At 35.2% G+C, this 22,767-nt stretch overlaps 2 protein-coding genes across 2 annotated transcripts; one reads left to right on the top strand and one right to left on the bottom strand.

Moving 5' to 3' along the window:
- Nucleotides 1-4,861: 4,861 nt before the first annotated feature.
- LOC110919847 lies at nt 4,862-11,872 on the bottom strand. The gene is made up of 6 exons (XM_035985607.1): nt 11,836-11,872; nt 11,646-11,727; nt 9,955-10,051; nt 9,690-9,776; nt 9,333-9,423; nt 4,862-5,949 (listed from the first exon to the last, which is right to left on the bottom strand). The coding sequence occupies exons 1-6, from the start codon at nt 11,870-11,872 to the stop codon at nt 4,967-4,969; spliced, it is 1,377 nt and encodes a 458-aa protein (XP_035841500.1). The 3' UTR covers nt 4,862-4,966.
- A 3,075-nt stretch (nt 11,873-14,947) lies between these two features.
- Nucleotides 14,948-15,842, top strand: LOC110919848 (uncharacterized mitochondrial protein AtMg00860-like). The gene is made up of 2 exons (XM_022164097.1): nt 14,948-15,069; nt 15,275-15,842. Exons 1-2 carry the CDS (start codon nt 14,948-14,950, stop codon nt 15,840-15,842), a joined length of 690 nt encoding a protein of 229 aa, XP_022019789.1.
- The last annotated feature ends 6,925 nt before the right edge of the window (nt 15,843-22,767 follow it).

The raw sequence follows: 22,767 nt of genomic DNA, 5'->3' as shown, positions 1-22,767 counted from the left end.
ACAACAAACAGAGTCTGGGATATTCATCCATCAGACTAAATATGTTGGTGACATCTTGAGCCGGTACCAGATGTCTGATGCAACGCCCATTGGTACCCCATTGCCAACAAATCACAGAATTACTCCTGACTTGAAGGGTGAAGCTGTTAGCCCCTCAAACTATCGCGCCATGATCGGATCTCTTATGTACCTCACAGCATCAAGGCCAGACATAATGTACCCAACGTGCCTGCTTGCCAGATATCAAGTTAATCCGAAGGCCTCACATCTTGCAGCTGTCAAAAGGATTTTTCGTTATTTGAAGGCGTACCCTGACACCGGACTGTGGTACCCTAGGGATAATAACTTTGAATTGGTAGCTTTCAGTGATTCTGATTTTGGCGGATGCAAAATCGACGGTAAATCCACAACGGCTGGATGTCAGTTCTTAGGAAATCGCCTAGTCACATGGCAGTGCAAGAAGCAGACGTGCGTTGCTACATCAACATGCGAAGCTGAATACATTGCTGCCTCAAGTTGTTGCTCCCAAGTTCTTTGGATCCAACAACAAATGCGGGACTACGGTTTTGAATTCCTAACTACTCCTATTTACGTTGATAATTCTGCTGCTTTAGATATCACTAGAAATCCTGTGCAGCACTCAAAGACCAAACACATCGAAATCAAATATCACTTCATACGTGATTGCTTTGAGAAAAGGCTAATCGATGTTGTTAAGGTCCACACCGATGACCAACGTGCCGACTTATTTACCAAAGCATTTGACAAATCAAGATTTGACTTTTTATTATTGGTAAACGGCATTAAGGTCAAGCAAGAGTAAAACCAACATCGGAAAATCATTTTTGTAAATATCCTTGTGTTTTTAAATTTCTCTTAGTTTATTGATTTTAGGGGGAGTAAATCCAAAAATCTGAAAATCCAAAAACATCGAAAAATTTCAAAAACACAAAAACAATAGAAAAACAAAAATGAGTTTCCTGGCGAGCAAAAGAGAAAATGATAGTACATCAGTGGTCTATTCAAACCTCTTTAAACATTAAATGAAAAACGATAAGCAGCTCTATATAAGATGTATCGGTAGGCTCACAATCATTTTAAAGTGTGCAGGGTGATATAAATCTTAATCGACTGAAGATCAGGTGGGAACCATTCATTGGCATATGGTCCTAGTACCGAAATTTCGTTTGATAGATTGCCGAGGTTCTGAGATATTCGGTCTTTATGCTGCTTATCATCTGGGTATCATGGTTGTATCTTTTACCGAAAAATAACGGGGACGCAAGTCTAGATCTTCCATGATACTATACATACGTGTACATATTACATACTGCATTCGACCTCAATAAGTGATAAACAATCACATGTCCAAATCAAATAAGTGATAAAATATCACATTTATCCGGGTGTCAAGTTCGTCTCTCTGCTGTACGGAAGTACTGACCTGTTCACGGACTTGCACCTGTGCCCTCATGCATATGAAAATCAAGTTCCTCATCAATAAGTGATTATATCACATAGGACTTGTTTTCAATTCAAAATAAGTGAGTATCTCACAGCTTATACGGTCAAACAGATGTTAATCGGTATACTCACCGGTAAGATGAACTCTCGTGCATACCTTGATACGGGAATGTGTCGTGATGTGGATGAACACCGGTCGGTAAGTATAAATCATACCTTAACGTATCCCCTCGCCATGATTACATCTGATAAGTTGAGCTTAAGTGGACAACAATACCGATAATTGTTATAGGATGCTTATCTTAATGTTAACTAACTGAACAACAAGAGTGTTTTGGCATGACCGTACACTGATATGATTCTCTTAGCCTCGAAACTCGCAAAAAGATTATTTGTATTGTTTTCTTTTAAACAGTTTCGTCGTTTGGTGCATATCAGCACGACATTAGCGGTGATGTCGTTTGATAACACTCAAAGGATTTTAAATTGTTGTCTTTTAATTTCAAAAATACCAAAAAGATTTTATTTCTACTTTATTTTCGATCGTACGATGTTGGAGCTCAAGTCTTCGTTACCTGAAACCTGAACGAAAACCGAACTGACTAAATCTTCATAAACGGTCGAAATTTGCATGTTTTGAAAGTTAAAGACTAAAATTTGACAAATTTATTAAACTTTCAAACTGTCGGACGGTGTTTGATAGTGACATGGTCATTAGTGTGTCATTTGTTTATGTTAACTATATTCCAAGCAGTTGTTCTCATTACGCGTTTAGATTTCTTGCATGTGCAGATTCTAAAGGCAAGGAGAACATAGTCGATGACAAGCTTCGGAATGAAGACACGACGTGAAGGCACTCAAATGATGAAGATGATCGAGTTGCCGCTGGCCATCATCAACACCTCAAGGATCTCACTTCATAAAGATAAAGTGTTTCGCGAGCATAACTCAAGGGGGAGCTTATGTTAAGGGGGAGTTTGTCAACACACTTCCTACATGATACGGGTAGTTTGTTGATACACTCTCTGCTTTCAAGACGTGAAGACTTTGAAGATCCTCCGACATTGAAGACTTGAAAGGACATCAGAGTTTTGAGAACTCGAAGACCAAAGACCATCGAAGTTCGAGACGAGTCTACATCTATAGAAGATAAAGACAAAGCTACAGCCAAGGGGGAGTTTGTTGGTGCACTTGTGTCTGTACTTTGTCTGTATTCGGTCACGATGTAAACGATGTCCTTGTCAGTCTTGTAAGTTGACCAAGTCAACCGTCCTCCTGGTTTGATTCAGTCAACAGTTAGTAAATTTGATGTAAGTTGTCTGACTCGAAGGATGAGTGATCGAAGGATAATGTAGATCCTTCGATCAACTCGAAAGATATGCTTCGATTGATAGACCTCAAAGGATCATCCTTCGAGGTCCTTGCTGATCTTTCGAAAGCATTGTATTCGAAAGATGATCCTTCGGACCATCTGTCGGATCCTTCGGTTAGACCTGCTGTGTATGGGTATATATATACCCATGCAGTGTGTAGTGTTTCACTTAGACACTTAGAGAGACAGACAGAAAGATAGAGAGTTTGAGAGCATTCTGTTCGAACACATACACACACACACTTGAGAGTTCGCAGAACAGATTTGTGAACATAGTGCTTGTAACCGAAACCTTTCATACGTATTAATACAGTGGTGTTAATCGGTGAATCTTTGTGTGTTTGTGTTTATACTTGTCTCATCCCGGTTTGCTTACTGGCTTGGATTCCGCACTCGCTAGTGGGTTTGTATAACAAGGTTTAGGTTCGTCATCCTCCGACAAGGGACCTACAAGTTAATTGCCAAAATCACCCCTGAGGTTTGGGCACATTTGCCATTTTCGTCCAAAATGACACTTTTATACCATTTTGCCCCCCACGTTTATAACTTTTTGCCATTTTCATCCAAACCACTAACTTAGTTTATTTTTTTGTTAAGTTAAAGGATATTTGGATGAAAATGGCAAATATAAACCACAGGGACGAAAATGGCAGCTATGCTGAAACTCTTTTTAGTTTCTTTTATTTAGTTAATTTTGTCACATATATAAATTAAAAAGAATATACATGCAATTTTTATACAAAAAAAAACAATAGTTTTGTCACATATTTTTTTTTATAAATTTTCATCCATCCACTAAGTTAATTTTTTTCTATTAAGGCGAAAGATGTTTTAAATTTTATAAATTAATTTTTTTGTATCAAGATTATTATATGTTGTCTTTTGTTCAATAGAACTTTGTTTTCTTTCTCTAAGTAACATGAATAGTTCGATTCTGTTTTTGAGAGTTTAAAAAGAAAATAGCTCGTCGTGAAAAGTGTTTCTCACAAAATATTAGATGGCATTATACTTACTATTTGGTGGGTAATTTTAAGGTTTGGTAACGGTACGTTGTTTGACGGGGGCACTGGCTTTTGTTTTTCGTTAGGAGCGAATTTAAAAGAGTAGAAGATGAATTAAAAACTTGGTACATATGATAATATTTGTTTATTTGACATTTTTCTATAAGGTCACAAGCATTTTAGTTTTATAAAAATTAGAGGTTTAAGTAGATTTATTTTTATAAAATTGATCTATATAAACAATTGGAAATTAATTTCTGTATTAATTTATAAAATTTAAAACATCCTTCGCCTTAATAGAAAAAAATTAACTTAGTTAGTGGTTGGATGAAAATTTATAAAAAATATGTGAGAAAACTATTATTTTTTTCATATAAAAATTGCATGTATATTCTTTTTTATTATATATGTGACAAAATTAACTAAATAAAAGAAATTAAAAAGAGTTTGAGCACATTTGCCATTTTCGTCCCTGTGGTTTATAGTTGCCATTTTCATCCAAACAACTAACTTAGTTTATTTTTTCTGTTAAGTTGAATGAGCACATTTGCCATTTTCGTCCCTGTGGTTTATAGTTGCCATTTTCATCCAAACAACAAAAGGTTACAAACGTGGGGGGCAAAATGGTACAAAAGTGTCATTTTGGACGAAAATGGCAAATGTGCTCAAACCTCAGGGGCGATTTTGGCAATTAACTCTAAAAAATAATTAAAATAAAACTTTTCTGACATATAACATACTATTGATAAGAATAAAAATATAATGGTGTTTTTTTATGTTGGTGCGGTTCGGTTAATAACCGGACAGTAAAAACGGTTATAAAAAAACAAAACCAAACCAAGGGTTTCTCAATCAATTCGCTTATTCGATTTTTACGCTCACCCTACCGATATACCTTAATCGAATCGTAGTCTGTTCATTTTTTTGTCATGATTCGATTTTTCTCCACCTGGCTAAAAGAGGAAACGTAACAGTTCCGCCCACCAAAAACAAATGGTGTGAGACGGACTGTTTCATCCAAAAATACAAAGATACGAATACATCTATGGTGGTTCTCAAAGATCTTAAAAAAGGTATTTAACAAAATGTTGAAGACATTCAAATTCTGACTAAAAACAAAGAAAAACAATCACTCATGTAGGATATTAGCATCCCAACATTCATGAGGGAAGTATGGCATGTTTATCACACGCGTTTTTCTACCTTCACCACTGCGATTAACATAACTAAACCACCGGCATAGCATGTCAGGATCCTCGCAGAATTCTGGTTTTTTAATCACCCATCTCACTTTGTCAACGTCGACTTCAACAGGGAATGGATTGTATGGCTGGTAACCTGTCACGAACAGCTTTTCACCCAAAATTCCAAACTCTGGAAGAAAGACACGTGACCTCAACGAATTCTTCATTTTTAGCGGTGTCAAGGTGGGGTTAGGACCGAGTCTCACTTCACATAAACCAATGTCTTCGTTCAAGGTATATATCTTTCCTTTAAAAAATGCTAAATCACTGATTGGGACATCGGATGACAGATGAGTCCAGCTGCCTCGTTTACCATTAAACGAGAACGATACTGTCCTCGAGTGTCGGGATGAGATCACAAACACCCATCTATCCGCTGTTCGTGAAAAGACGAGGGTACCCTGAAAGGCGTTTGGACCAACAACCACGTGAAAGGGGAAACGAGGGAAATTAACTTCATGCCTTGTGATAGGATTTACAAGCCGGAAATCACGGGTTTTCCTCCCGAACAAGATCACGTAACCAGAAACTAACCCGACACAGGTCCTGCCGCTAGAACGAGGAAGGATGGTCCGGAACACTCTTCCGTCACAGTCCTCTAACCAGCACTCTTTTCTATTAGCCACTCGAGTGGAGATGCGTATGGCCATCCGTTGTCTAGACAACAGGAACTCTTTCCTGTTTGTGAGTGCGATTGTCCGCCACAACTTGCACACACCGCTGAATGCAAGAAAGTCGACAATTCCCAGCCGCATCATGATTAATAAAAGAATATCTGGGATCAACCAGGATGGTGAATCATCATCTTCTTTAACAGTATCGGATCTCTTCCTTTTGCTTGCATTTTGATCGTGCTTTGCAGACATACCTACAGTATTAAAGAAAAACTGACTATTCAAGCTCCTGGTAAATGCCAATTGCACTTAGAATAACAAAGTAGTTAGCAGGGGGCGAGAATAGTATATGGGAAGGTTCAATTTAGAAGAAAAATTAATGCGAGGACAACGAGAACAAGATAAATAATTCACTTTTTGGTTGTTAGTAGTTCTTAAATTTTTTGTAGGCAATGTATACCTACATAGAACTACAAAAAAAAAAAAAAAAAAAAATTAAGAACTTTGAGAACTTCTAACAACTAATCACTTTATTTATTTGTTTGATATATTCAATATTATTAAAGGGTAGTATTGTAATTTATTATGTGTATTTTTTGTGATTACTATATGCAATCACAAGTTTGCATATGTGTAATAACCAAATTACACATATGTGTAATAAGTAATTTACATATGTGTTGTTACAAAATAAAACACCATATAGCATTTGTTATATGCAAAAGACAACACCATGTACCCTTTGTTATAAAAAACATAAAACACTACATTCACCCTTTGTTACCTACAATCAAAACACCATTGGATAAATAGAACTAAAAACACCTTGGACTAAAACACCCGGGTGGAAAGTATTTTTTTTTTTTTTATATATATCAATATGATACTCATATTGAAGATAAAAATGCTTGTCATTATGTATACTTAAAAAAAAAAACAGTTACGTATAAAAAAATTTCTGAATGTAAGACACCAGGAATTACATTTATGCTCGCATGCCATTAAATCAATCATTAAAAATTAAACACAATTTACAAAAAATGTCACTGATCAATCTCATCCATTCAAAATTACAATCTAATGGTCTATAAGGCTTCTTAAATTTCTTAGGAAAAACACCCTTTGTACTAACTCTACCCATATCCCATATCCCATATAACATATATGTAATCATAAAATTACATATTATAAATTAAAAACTACCCTTAAATTATGCTAAATATATATAATAAATAAAATAAAATAAAATAACTGGTTGTTAGGAATTCTCGAAGTTCTTCAATTTTTTGGAGTTTGGAAACGATCCTAATCCTATTATAACCACAAGTGAAAGCAATGGCCTATATTGGTTAACCTCTATCAGACCATGGAAAAACATAAGCTATACAGATAAAGCAGCATGTACCCAAGGGTGAAGTGTATTAAATTCTTGGATTTAAAAAGTGACAGGCGCACAAAAACGACAAGGTCTAAAATTGAGGCGCGAAGCGCATAAGTGGTGGGCTTTTCGTACTCGAGGCGCAAGGTGATTATATAAATTTTTTATATATCCCACAGGTTTTTAGCTTACTTCACCCAAAATAAAGCTATAAATAAGGTTTTTATGCCATTTTACCTACATGTACAAGCCAAAAAAAACCCATGTTACAACATTTTTTTTGCATAAAAACGCCTCAAACACATGAGGCGCGCGCCTCAGGCCAAAATAGCCCCCCCCCCCCCCCCAAAAAAAAAAAAGGACCTAAAATCTGTGCCTTCTGGGCGCTTCTTGTATTTACTCTAGGCGCTAAGCGAAAAAGCCCCAAAGGCATGCTTTTTAAAACCAAGATTACAATGCAGTTACTAAATTTCTTTCAACACCCCTAAAATGGTAAACTTGGCACATATCCCTTTGTGGAAACAACTAGTGTTTTGATATGATACTCCCGAGTGTTAAAAAGCGTTAATTATCATCGAGATAGAGATCACAACTCTTTTTTGCATAATTAATTGCAATGTTAGGTGAAAATGCTAATGTTAAGTAGCCCCACTTAAACGGATTTGAACACATTGAATCATTTAAGAGAAATAAATCAGATCAGGTAAGTTTCGATGGAGCAAAATACAGCATAAAAATCAGATCGGAGGCAAAACATGCAATTATAGATTGAAATCCATAAGAAGTTAAATCAGATTTTGTATCCCAAACTTTAAATCAAATTAGGGAAAAACATGCAATTGTAGATTACAATCCATAAGAATTTAAATCAGATTTTGTATCCCCAAGTAACTTTAAATTAAATTAGGGAAAAAAACATGAGATTTGAAGACTAAAACCATAGGAACTTATAATCAAATTTTGGTATCCCCAACTTCAAATCAAATTTGGGGTACACTGAGAGCCAAACAAGGGAAGGTAGATTGACAAGTAAAAGAGGAAACGCTCAAAACGAAGAAGCCAAGAATGTACATTTACCTGCAATCGCAAAGGTGCACTGAGAGCGGAGTTCCCGAGGTGAGACAAGTGAGACTGGCAAGGAATCAAGGAGGCGGATCACCGATATAAATGAGTGAGATGGGAATTGAGGACTAATATAAGGGTTAGATTTGGATGAGAAATTACATCACTACCCCTTAACATAGCGGTGCCGTGAATGCACACGACTAGAAACTTTAATCATTGGCCCGTGCTACTAAGGAGTTGTTTAGTAGCCTCTTAATGATTTCATTAAGAAACTATCTCTGAATCAGTCAACATTAAGTGTGTTTGGTTCATTAGAAGGACACCTCTGAATCAGGCAGCAAACCTCTTACCCATTAAGTTTCAAAATGATGTTGAATGAAAAATTTACCCCTTTGTCCTTTCACATGTGTTCATAATCCTCACCCAGCCACTCACGCATACCTCCTCGACCTACCACCACATCAGCATACTCTTACTGGCTCAGCACTTACCGGTTAAGAGTCACTTACCCAGTCCCAGTCACTCAACTGGTTCAGCGCTTACTGGCACAGAGGTTGCCAAACAGCCCCGAAATCTCCATGGTATGGGTATGTATAAAAGAGACTTGTATGCAAGTGTAAAAAAAGAAGATTTTTTTGTTATCCAAATTTTGTGCGCATACATAAAATAGACTTACCATATATCCCAAGCAAAGCATTCTTTTATAACACCCCACCTCACACGACATTTCTTATATGCTAGAAAAGACTGCCGACTGTATAACCCGAGGATAACCATCTAATTAACACAACTAATGCCAAGATAAAACTTAAAAGTTCTAGTTGTGTATCTTATTCCTCACCAAACGAAACATCACAAATTCACGAAACAGCACGCACGGAGTATCCTCGCAATTTAGCAAGGTTAGATATGTTGGATATCTGATAACGCTATAACATAGAAACAATTTTCTTAAACTTAATACAGATCTCCAACCGCAACAACCCATGAGCCATATAACGATGGGATCAATCAAGGCATACCAATAAGCATTCTAGATCGTCACACACTTATAGAAACTTCTTAACAGTTACAGACTTAAAGAAAACTCTAAACAGATCGTCCTTCATCAAAGCATTACAAAGTAACTCAATTTATAGTGTAATCTTCAATAGCATAAAATCTTTTGAGAAACCGATAAAGACACATACATACATACCTGATACATGATGAGATTTAGTAGAAGAAACAGATAACAGAAGCTCAGCATCATAGAATGCTGCTTCTTATGATCTCCAACTGCCACCTGTATCAATACAATTTTGATGAGTATAATTGTTACAAAAACTCGCTCCATTTAAACAGGCAAACCAAACACGATAATGTACTATTGTACTGTAACGATCCATTTCATTCGATCAACATTGCTATTACATCCAAACTATTTGACTCTGCATTTCAAACCTTATTTGTATCGTTCTTACCATTACAAGTATTATTCAAATATAAGATACACTTGTAATTACTTCATAGCAAACAAATCATATGAAATAGATAAAGAAAAATACATACCTGATACATGATGAGATTTAGTAGAAGAAACAGATAACAGAAGCTCAGCATCATAGAATGCTGCTTCTTATAATTTCCAACTGCCACCTGTATCAATACAATTTTGATGAATTTAATAATGATGTAGTATTCAGTTTATCAGTTGAATTAGGGTTAGGGTTCTTAAACGCATCGATTCAATTCAATTCAAGTGAAAAAACATAAACCGTATAACTAGAAAGGAGGATAATTGAAAAAAATTAGGGTTTTGAATGGAAGAATTCACCTTTAAGTTATAGAGAAGATGCATCAACGCCTTGGTGGAAGAAGCAACAGCGTCAGAAAATAGTGATCCGACCCATTTTTTGGAGTATCCATCCGTCCTGTGATTTGTTAAAAATCATTGTTTCAGTCCATTAGTTTAAAAATTACGATTTCAGTCCCTGTGGTTTCACTTTCTTAACCATTTCAGTCCACCTCCGTTAACCCCATCCATTTATTCTGTTAAGTACACGTGAATTGACCATAATGCCCTTATTAATAAAAAACAAAAAGATATCTAAATGAGTTAATTACTGTTTTCGTCCATGTGGTTTGTCAAAAATCACTATTTCAGTCCATTAGTTTAAAAATTGCGATTGCAGTCCATGTGGTTTCACTTTGGTAACCATTTATTTTATCGTTAAGTTTTTAATGAAATACCTAAATTACCCTTGTGTTAATTAAATATGGACTTATATGATTTTATTATTGAATATATATGATTTTATTGTTGTATGACATATGGACTTGGGGCATGTTTGGCTAAGCTTTTTGAAACAACTTAGTGACTTATTGGCTTTTTGGAAATGTCAATATGAAGTGACTTATTGATTTATTGGCTTTTCCCCCTCACATACACCCTCATTGCCAACATCATTTTGGAGCTTATGACTTTTCAAAATGCCAATAAGTCAATAAGTTGTTTCAAAAAGCTTAGCCAAACAATTGTAGGGTTCGACCCACCATGGCTTCAGTAGAAGGAGAAGTCTGGCACTATTTTTACATATATGGTTCCAAAATTTTAATTTAAACTAGGATTAAGCACCCCTGCGTTGCGGCGAGGGCGAATACCAATGCCACACTACTGCCAACGATCACCAACACTAAAGTTGTGGCGTGTTAATGCGAAGAAATTAAACTGAAACGTAAAACATATAAAAGAATAACTAAGTCAATCTAGGACCCACACGTTACGATGAACATGTGAAACGGGGAGAAAAATAGACAACATAAAAATGTTTAACCACACACGCACATTGCACTGTGTTAACTCGCAAAATTTTGAACGGAACGTAAAGTGAAAATTTTGCGAAAAATGAAAAGTATAGAGGACCAAAGTTGAAAGTAAAAAAGTTGTGAGGTTAAATAGTAAAAGATGATGTAGAATAGTTTAATGCATCAAGTGTTACAAATTATAGAGTAAACTGCCATTTTGGTCCCTGTGGTTTGGTCACTTTTGCCACTTTAGTGCAAAACTCAAACCTTTTGCATCGGTTCCCTGTGGTTTCAGTTTTATTGCCATTTTGGTCAAAAAATGAAATCAGGTCATATTTGTCTTATAAAATCCTGCTATTTTGTCCTTTTCCGCAGGGGCAAAATGGTCATCTCTTTTTTGTAAATAAATACCATATTTTATAAGACAAATATGACCTGATTTGCCCCTGAGGAAAATGACAGGATTTTATAAGACAAATATGTCCGGATTTCATTTGTGGACCAAAATGGCAATAAAATAAAACTGAAACCACAGGACCCAGATGCAAAAGGTTTGAGTTTTGGACTAAAGTGGCAAAAGTGATCAAACCTCAGGGACCAAAATGGCAGTTTACTCCAAATTATATCTATACCATGAGTCACGTGGGAGGAGATTGAAGTTCAAGCCCCACTACACATGGTCTTATGCTTGCTACAGACTCACGTATTATCATGGGGCACCCTACGCGATAATCACTTGTAATTTCTTGTGGCTCAAAGTTGTAAACCCACATTGAGTACAACCATAAGATGCATAATACATCTACAAAGCTTAATGTACAAACTTTAATACAACAAAATGTCTACAAAGCTTGTCTTATGCTTCCTACAGACTCACGTATTATCATGGGGCACCCTAGGCAATAATCACTTGTAATTTCTTGTGGCACAAAGTTGTAAACCCACATTGAGTACAACCATAAGATGCATAATACATCTACAAAGCTTAATGTACAAACTTTAATGCAACAAAATGTCTACAAAGCTTGATGTACAAGCTTTAATGCAACAAAATGTTGCAAATTATATAGTATATAATATATAATTATATAGTATATAATGTCCAGATAAGCATTATTTTTCAAAGTTATTATGTTAACTGATGCTGCTAGGAAGATATTAATTGTGATGCCGGAGAAGATGACCGGAAACTTTTGCCGGAAATGAGAGCAGGGATGGAGTGGGGTGAGGTGAGGTAGCGTGGGGTTGTGTTTTAACAAGTGGGTCCTAGAATACAATCTTTTAAATTTCCATGGTTTTTATATTTAATTAACACAAGGGTAATTTAGGTATTTCATTAAGAACTTAACGGTAAAATAGACGGTGTTAGGAGACTGGACTGAAATGGTTACGAAAGTGAAACCCCAGGGACTGAAATAGTGATTTTTGACAAACCACAGGGACGAAAACAGTAATTAACTCATTTAGATATCTTTTTTTATTAATAAGGGCATTATGGTCAATTCACGTGTACTTAACAGAATAAATGGTATGGATGGGGTTAACGGAGGTGGACTGAAATGGTTACGAAAGTGAAACCACAGGGACTGAAATCGCAATTTTTAAACTAATGGACTGAAATAGTGATTTTTGACAAACCACAGGGACGGAACTAGTAATTAACTCTTTTTGAAATTTGGTATCGGTATTTTTAGTACCGGTACGGTATGATATGGGTTAAATATATAGTTGGGTTATAAACTCACGGGTTTGTTTGTAATAAGTAAATAAGTCAGGGACTAATAGTGTAAAATTGTAACAAAGACAGTTGGTAGTCATTGTAGATCGTTATAAACAGTTAGCGGTTAATAGAATGGATACCGTTGATTGAGCTAATTTTCTTCTTCAGTTGTTCTTCTTCTATAACCATTTCTGCACGTATCAATTGGTATCAGAGCACCGATCCTCGGTTGTTCTGTAATCAATTTGATTGAATTCGTTTCAAAATAGTAGGAATTGATCAATTGTTCGATCAATTCTGTCCGCATTCTTCCAATCGTCGAATTGATCATTGTTTCGGTCAATTCTGTTCATTTCAATCGGAATTAATCAGTTGGTTGATTAATTCATCAGTATTCAAATGGCTACTCGAAATCAAACTGAGTTAGAAAAAGTGATTAAGGATCATTCCTCATCTTTGTTGAAATTCGAAGCATTCGTTGAGAAAGCTGAGAAATCTTTCACGGATATCAAACAAATTCTTGATAAACTGACCAATAATCAAACAAGATCAGATGGGGAATATTCAACTTCACAAGGGGAAATCAATAGCAATACAAGAGCAGATCGTTTATATCGTTTGGGTAAGATAGAATTCCCAAAGTTCAGTGGATCAGAAGTGGAAGATTAGGTCTGTAGATGTGAGCATTTTTTTGATGTTGATGAGACTCCGAAAAATTTTAAGGTGAGGTATGCTGCCATTAATCTGGAAGGGAAAGCTATGAAGTGGCATTCTGCTTATGTCAAAACACTGATCAAGCCAATTTCTGAGGTAAGTTGGTCTGAATACTCTAGGACTATCATTGATCGTTTTTCTACGAATCTTTTCCATGATGCTATGGGTCTATTAACCTCTACGGTTCAAATGGGATCTTTAGAGGAATTTATTGAGAAGTTTGATGAAAATCTTTTAAGGGTCACTATATGTGAGGAATATGCTGTTAGTATCTTTTTAAATGGATTAAAACCAGAATTAGGGTGTCCTGTGAGAATATTTGAACCGAAATCTATGAAGGAAGCCTATAAATTTGCTAAGAAGCAAGATGCAGCTAACCAAACTTTGATGGCTAAGCCTAATTTTCACTATAACAATAGTGGAAAATCTTATCCTCCAAACATAGCCACTCAAACCAATCCTATCCATAATCTTGTTCCTATTTCAATCATTAAACCTCCAGCTAACACCTCTCATTTACCCCTATTGCCTTCTCCTACCACTCAAAAATTTACTAGTACTAAATCATTGACCACTAAAGAAATGGCTGCAAAGAGATCTAGGGGAGAATGTTTTTGGTGCAATGATAAGTTTACCCCTACACACAAGTGTCCAAACAAGCAATTGTATAGTATTGAGTTGATAGAGAATGATGCAGAGGAGGTGGGAATTCCAGATGAAGTTGAGACAGTCATAGATACTACAACAGCAGACCCACTGATTTCAATACATGCATTAACAGAGGTACCCTCTTTTTCTACAATGCAAGTGGTTGGCAATATTAGTACTAAGCAGTTACAAACATTGGTAGATTCAGGGTCTACACACAATTTACTCAATGAGAAGCTAGCCAATAAGCTTAATTGTCCTTTAACCGACATTAAGTCTATGAGAGTGGGAGTAGCAAATGGGATCCCTATTATTTGCAACAAGATTTACCATGATTTTTGGTGGCAAATGCAGGGGTTATGGTTTAAGGCAGATGTGCTGGTCATTCCATTGGACACATATGATATGGTATTGGGAATTCAATGGTTATTACCCTTGGGGGATATTGTGTGGAATTTCAAGGAATTGACTATGCAATTCCAGGTGGAAAATGAGGTGTATCAATTAAAAGGCAGCCAAACTAATAAGGTGACAATTTGTTCAATGCAGACTATGAATGAGCTTCTTCATAATGAAGCACAAGTGTTACAAGGTCAGTTGTTCAGTTTGCAAATGACAGGGGGTGAGGAGGGTCAATTTCAGCACAAGACTATAATTCATAGTACATATCAGATGAATGTTATTGAAACCTTATTAGAGTCTTTTGTAGATGTGTTTAAAGTGCCCACTTCTCTACCACCTGCTAGACCATATGATCACATAATCATATTGAAGGATGAGTCTAGGGTGATCAACCTGAAACCCTACAGATATCAAATGGCACAGAAGGATGTAATAGAAACAATGACCAGAGTTGTTAGAAACTGGAGTAATTAGAGATAGTACTAGTCCTTTTGCAGCCCTAGTAGTGCTGGTCAAGAAAAAAGATGGTAGTTGGAGGATGTGTATTGACTATAGGAGATTGAATGAAGCCACAGTCAAGAACAGTTTTCCTATTCCTTTAATAGAGGAATTGTTAGATGAGTTGGGAGGGGCCTCAATTTTCTCTAAGCTGGATCTAAGGTCCGGATATCACCAGATCAGAATGAATCCTGCTGATATACATAAGACTGCTTTCAGAACACATGTGGGGCACTTTGAATTTCTGGTTATGCCTTTTGGGCTTACAAATGCCCCTGCCACATTTCAAGCTTTAATGAATCAAACATTTAAGCCCTTATTGAGGAAATCTGTGTTGGTATTTTTTTGATGATATACTGGTCTTCAGCAAGGATTTGGAACAACATCTTATTCATCTTAGAGAGGTTTTGGAACTGCTGAGAGCTAATCAGTTGTATGCTAAGAAAAGCAAATGTTCTTTTGGTGGGATTTTAGTAGAGTATTTGGGGTATATCATTTCTAATGAAGGGGTATCAACAGATCCTAAGAAGATAACAACTATACAGGAATGGCCTACTCCTAACAACATTAAACAACTAAGAGGGTTTTTAGGATTATCTGGGTACTATAGAAGGTTTATTAAATCTTATCGGATCTTAGCCAAGCCTTTGACAAATCTGTTGAAAAAAGATAGTTTCTTGTGGGATGAAGAGGCTCAGAAAGCTTTTGTACTTTTGAAGGAAGCTTTATGCTCCCCACCAGTTTTGGCATTACCAGATTATATAAAGCCTTTTATTCTGGAGACAAATGCATCTTCAAAGGGAATAGGTGCAATGTTGATGCAAAATTCCCATCCTTTAGCCTTTATTAGTAGGGCTTTGTCACCAAGACAACAGGCCCTCTCTGTCTATGAAAAAGAATTATTGGCCATCATTTTTGCTGTTAAGCATTGGTAACACTACTTGAGTATGGGTCACTTTGTTATAAGAACTGACCAGAAAAGTTTGAAACTGTCACACCCCAACCGATGACGGAAACATCGGGATGAGACGAACAAATCGCTCAAAAGCATCATAACACTAATTGTGACAATATAGATTAAATCAAATTTCATAAATGACTAAAATCAAGTACATTGTTTCAAATAAAGACAAATTGCAACAAACATGGTTTATTATTAAAATGGGTATCTAGTCCATCCTAACTTGATTCCTTCATCATCTTGATTATCAACCTGCAACATGTATTAAAATAAAATCAACAAATATGTTGGCGAGTATACAAGTTTGATACATAGCATAGTAGAATAAAATGTTTAAATGTGCTCATATCCAACATGAATAAGATGATGCAAGTTAACAGTTATGCCGAAACGATGTTACTCTACATGCTCAAACCAAAGTTTCCAACGCAATTAAAGTGCCTATCCCAAGAGTCTAGCGGGATGGTTAACATGTTTAACTTAAAAATACCTAAAAGAATAGCGGGCGGGGCATTACAACCTATAGCATATGCATAGTACCATAATTGTTAAGGTAGGCTTGTACGAAGTTAATGAGCATATAGTCATGAAGTGTTTACATTAGCATCACATGTATAACAAGAATCAAAAATTTCATGTGTAATTTGGATAGAGTATGAATAAATAAAGTTTAACGTGTTTGTGAATTTGAATATGAATACAAGTTGCACCCAAAAGTGTTTAAAATGAAAATGGGATCATGTATACTCACATTGGTTGCGTTGCGATTCTTGTAAGTAACGCACGAGTAAAGATTGAGAAAAATCCAAGAGATCGATGGAAGCGATTATCCTAATTATTAGAATAACACATAATGATTTTGTTAAAATTTGTAGATTAAATAAATCCTAATATTTATTGTTTAAACATAATTAATTTAATTATCAATTATTTAGGTTAAATAAGTCTAACTCTTGAATTATATTAACCAACAAATTATTAATTAGTTAATTTTATAGTAAAATCCTAAATCTATACTATATAATAAAAGAAACCTATGAGAGGACACGTGTCGAATTCCCCCTTTTTTTCTCTAATTTGGTTGATATCCTTTAGGTTTAAATATAATTTATATATTTCCTAACTGATAAGTGATAAACAATAATTATAGATAAGTTTTATTTTTTATTTTACCCATTCTTTAGGTCTAATTATTATTTATATATTTTCTAACTGATAAGTGATAAGCCATAATTATAGATATTGTTTTTATATTTTCTAACTAAATTCATTTTATTAGTTTACAAATTTCATAATGTTAATAAAATTCAATTCATTCATGATTTTATTATTATTATCATTATTATTACCTCCGTGGTAAATGTATTATTAGTAATATGTAGTTCTAAAATCAGGATGTTACACAAATGAAACTACATAAAAGATAATCGGCTTATAACCTAACACTATCATGAAGTGTGATAAATGTGTTCTTAGAAATTATCTACCAAACTGCATAAAATACTTTTATTATTGTTGTTGTTAGTATTATTACCATTTTGCATCATATGTTATAATTTGCATCATATGTTAACTATATTTATTTTTTTCAACCCGTGTAATACACGGGGTTGTAACCTAGTTATAATATAAAAGAAATTAAACAAAACACGTTCAAGGCTTTTGAAGTCAGTACGTTTCATAATTAACACTATTTCTTTTTCTTTCTATATTTTACTATTTAATTAACTAGAACTAGAATGCTGACCATTAAAAAAATGATTTATTATTTGGTAAATTGAAGTAACAGGTGAGTGAGGAAATGATCTACTAAGGTTAAGGTTGACTTTGATTTGAAAACAGAAACGTATTTAACCAGTTTGTTCGAAACATCACCCATAATTCAAAAACCACTAAGCTACCACACAAGTTTGCAAATGTTTTTAGTTAGGGTTCTATTTAAATTCTATATGACTGTTTCATCTTCTTCATTAATATAAATCAACTCGACACACAGTGTTAAGGTTTTCTCAAACTCAATTGTTGCAAGTTATAATTTGGCAAAGATAAGAGTTTCAATAGGATTAATCTAGAAAACAAGGGAGAGAGAAAGGTATACCAAACGATTGGTCCGAACGTTCCGGCTTGCGCTTCGGTGACGTCTTCGAGTTCCGGCAGATCATGGTTCTTCTCCGGCATGGTTTCACTGGCCTCCGGCACGTCTGGGATCTCCGGCGAGTGGCAGGTACGGCTTCCGGTGTTTGGCGACTCCGTTTGTCTCGGCGAAAGACTTGAAGTTCCGGACGTGGTGTTAGGGGTGAGCAAAAGGAAAAACCCGACCCGAGAACCGATCAAACATAAAATACAGAACCGATTCACTACCCTAAATATAGGGTCGGTTCCGGTCCATAGGTCCAAGTCGGGTTTCACCATGAAAAGAACCGAGAACCGGCCCGACCCGACCCTATTTTATATGAAAAAATTGGAACCGATCTAAATAACAAAGTACTTGGGTTCGGGTCGGGTTAGGTATATTTTCGGTTTGGTTCTCGGTTATTTTCGGTGCGGACCTAAACTTGCTCACCCCTACGTGGTGTTATCAAACAGTGAGGGTAAGAGTTTTTGAGTGGTGTGGTTTCTCCGACTAACAATACATCGCATATATATAGTGTTTCGGACTCGTGATTGAAGCGGGATTGAAGTTTCCGAATTAAACGATTCGTGTACGCGTTTTGAAATGATGCATGGAGACGTGTATGCGAGCTTGTTCGAGATTAATATCGAAACATTCGATTCTTTAAGGATACAATGATGTTTATCAGTTACCAAACCAATTAACACGTGTCTTATCGTAAATCTCGCTCGTCAGTTACGGAAGTACTAAAATGGTTCATATTTACCTACGAGGAAGATGGATGTGCATGCTTATTTAGAATTTAAAATCCATACTTTCAAAGCAACCTAAGGTTAATAGGCAACTTACAAAAAGGCCCCTTTTAGTTTAGTTTTTCTTTTTTTACTACCCTAAAGTAGTAAAGTATATTAAATGAAATAAGGGTTTTCATTAGTGTTACTTAATTATTTATCTTATAAAAATGACAAACACTCTCTAATAAAAAAAATCTATATGATTCGAAATGTCAATCGTTTGGTCCAAATTTAAAATGTATTAAATTCGTGTTTTTATTTAATTTGCGAAAATTTTCGAGTTTCAAGAATTAGGATCCAAAATTCAAAGCGGGTCTGATCTTGGAAACCCATTTTGGCGGATGTTACAGTCTCCCCTACTTTAGGAGATTTCATCCTCGAAATCTAAGAGGAAGAATTTTAAAAAAATTCAAAAGAAAGAATAGATGAGACTTGATCATAATGTTTGGCTTATGGAAATTGTTTTCATGAATGCATCACATAGCATATAGTTTCACATAACATATAATTAGTTTCACATAGCATAATCATGAATTTCACGTAGTGTCACATGTAAAATGAAAGCATCATAAATTTAGTTTGTTCACGAGAAATATTATTATTATTATTTGTTTTAGATTGCGAAGATAGTGTGATTCGTGTCTCCAAACTTGAAATTAAAATAACATTCAAATATAAAGTTTCATTGAAAACGAAGAAGAGTTGGTAACTACCTCCGAGGTAAGGAAATCACCCCTAGCTCATTGGTGAAGTTGAAAAGTGAGCGGAGCTAATCGTCAAGGTAAAGAAATCACTCCTATCTTGATGATAAGCTTCCATGAGTAGTAGCATAAAAATGTGGAACAATCCACATGACATACTTAGTTAACAAGATTAACGTATCACTGGCATGTGAATAAACAGGTCAACCCATCGTGTACCGCAATTGAATGACTTAACATGACCTCTCGTTCACGGGTGGTGCGCTACTCCTATAGCACTACGCATAGTGCTATACATGTTAAGGCGTGAGTTAAAGCACAAGTTAATCACATAAGAATCACCTAGTAACACGAATCCAGTATAAACATACTAGCATGCATGTATTAGATTGAAATGATATATCGTACAAATGTAAAACACATGAAAATTGAGATAGCATAAAAGAGATTTAACATAAAAATTTGGATTGTCACGGAACGTAACATAAGACTATTCCAAGGTAAATCGAAGTCCTTTTCGAATTAATGGAACGTGCTTTGGCCTAATAGACAAATACTCTCATCAAGAAGCGACTAACGATATTTGTCCTTCCAGTTACTACACGTCCTTAATCGATTGGGAAAATCGAAACTTTGGCGAGATTGAAATTCAAAGAGTGGGAGTAGTTAACGAGATGCGAGTTTTACCTCTAACTTGATAACATCATACCCTACGTGGTTGGTACTTATCAAAAGAAGGGTCCACTAGAATATGAAATGGAAATTCCCTTCAAGATTTGGATATCACTCCTAACTTAAGGGTAAATTTCGAGCAAAATTCAAAGCATAGCTGAATGAAAGTCATCACCAAATGTGAGAATCACCCCTATTTTGATAAGTCATTTCGATTGTGTTATAATAGTGTCTTCTAAGCCTCTAAGTGTGTATTGTGTTAGCCTTAGGAAATGCATGTATGTTAAAAGACCAAAGAGAATAAAGAGAAGCAAATAAAATAGAAGGAAGGTAGTTTTAAACAACACATAAGGATAAAGTTCCTAAACTATAGACTAGGTAAAAGCATTCCTACTTTTCCTATTTCCCTATAGTTATGGCTCTAATACCATTCTGTCACACCCCAACCGATGGCGGAAACATCGGGATGAGACGAACAAATCGCTCAAAAGCATCATAACACTAATTGTGAAAATATAGACTAAATCAAATTTCATAAATGACTAAAATCAAGTACATTGTTTCAAATAAAGACAAATTGCAACAAACATGGTTTATTATTAAAATGGGTATCTAGTCCATCCTAACTTGATTCCTTCATCATCTTGACTATCAACCTGCAACATGTATTAAAATAAAATCAACAAATATGTTGGCGAGTATACAAGTTTGATACATAGCATAGTAGAATAAAATGTTTAAATGTGCTCATATCCAACATGAATAAGATGATGCAAGTTAACAGTTATGCCGAAACGATGTTACTCTACATGCTCAAAAACCAAAGTTTCCAACGCAATTAAAGTGCCTATCCCAAGAGTCTAGCGGGATGGTTAACATGTTTAACTTAACAATACCCAAAAGAATAGCGGGCTGGGCGTTACAACCTATAGCATATGCATAGTACCATAATTGTTAAGGTAGGCTTGTACGAAGTTAATGAGCATATAGTCATGAAGTGTTTACATTAGCATCACATGTATATAACAAGAATAAAAAATTTCATGTGTAATTTGGATAGAGTGTGAATAAATAAAGTTTAACGTGTTTGTGAATTTGAATATGAATACAAGTTGCACCCAAAAGTGTTTAAAATGAAAATGGGATCATGTATATTCACATTGATTGCGTTGCGATTCTTGTAAGTAACGCACGAGTAAAGATTGGGAAAAATCCAAGAGATCGATGGAAGCGATTATCCTAATTATTAGAATAACACATAATGATTTTGTTAAAATTTGTAGATTAAATAAATCCTAATATTTATTGTTTAAACATAATTAATTTAATTATCAATTATTTAGGTTAAATAAGTCTAACTCTTGAATTATATTAACCAACAAATTATTAATTAGTTAATTTTATAATTAAATCCTAGGGTGGAGATACAATAGGAAGTTTATTTGACTAGGAAGGCTATGAAGTGATCTTGACCATCCATTTAGTTAATCTAAGGGCTAAGATTAAATGATGGAAATTGAAGGGAAGAAAAGGGGCGCTTGAGTTTGTTTAGGGGCATTCTAGTCAATCCAAGCCAATAGTTTCTCTCTCCTCCAATTCCCCCAATTTTTTAAACCTTAATAACTCTTTCATACGACATTATTTTTTTATAAAAATTGCACTAAAAAACGAGCGTTTTTTAATCTTTAAAACGAGTATACTATTGCTATATTTTCAAAAAAAAAAAAAAAATTAAAAACCCAGTTGCGTAAAACGCAATAGAAAAACCCCCACGTAAAACGCAATGAAAAAAAAACCTAAAAAATGATATTTTTCTAAAACGCAATGCACCAAAAACACAAAAGAAATGTCTTATTTGTAAAACGCAATGGCCAGAAAACACAAAGAAATGTATTATTTCTAAAACGCAGTAGCCTAAAAACTCAAAAGAAAATGTACTTTCTAAAACGCAATGGACTAAAAACACATAGAAATGTGTTTTACCTAAAACGCAATGCACCAAAAACACAAACAAATGTCTTATTTCTAAAACACAATGGCCAGAAAACACTTAAAATGTATGTTTTCTAAAACGCAATGGACTGAAAACACATAAAAAAGTGTTTTACTTAAAATGCAATGCACCAAAAACAAAAAGAAATGTCTTATTTGTAAAACACAATGGCCAGAAAACACTTAAAAATGACTCATTCTAAAACACAATTGCCTAAAAAACAAAAGAAAGTGTTTGTAGGTCCCTTTCACGGAGGATGACGAACCTAAACCTTGTTATACAAACCCACTAGCGAGTGCGGAATCCAAGCTAGTAAGCAAACCGGGATGAAGCAAGTAGAGAAACAAACACACAAGAGTTCACCGATTAACACCACTGTATTAATACGTATGAAGGTTCCAGTTACAAGCACAATGTTTACAAATCTAACTTGCAAACTCTCACTATGTGTGTGTGTGTTTCGGACAGAATGCTCTCAACTCTCTATGTGTGCATCTGAATCTGTCCTCAACACACTGCATGGATATATATACCCAGCATCAGATGTCTGGTCCGAAGGATCCGACAGATGGTCCGAAGGAACATCTATCGAATACATGGCTTTCGAAGGATCAGCAGGTACCTCG

This window comes from Helianthus annuus, chromosome 16, assembly GCF_002127325.2.
Source record: "Helianthus annuus cultivar XRQ/B chromosome 16, HanXRQr2.0-SUNRISE, whole genome shotgun sequence".
Lineage (NCBI taxonomy): Eukaryota > Viridiplantae > Streptophyta > Magnoliopsida > Asterales > Asteraceae > Helianthus > Helianthus annuus.
Note: the sequence above shows the minus strand (reverse complement) of the source record. Positions and strands in the feature narration are given on the sequence as shown.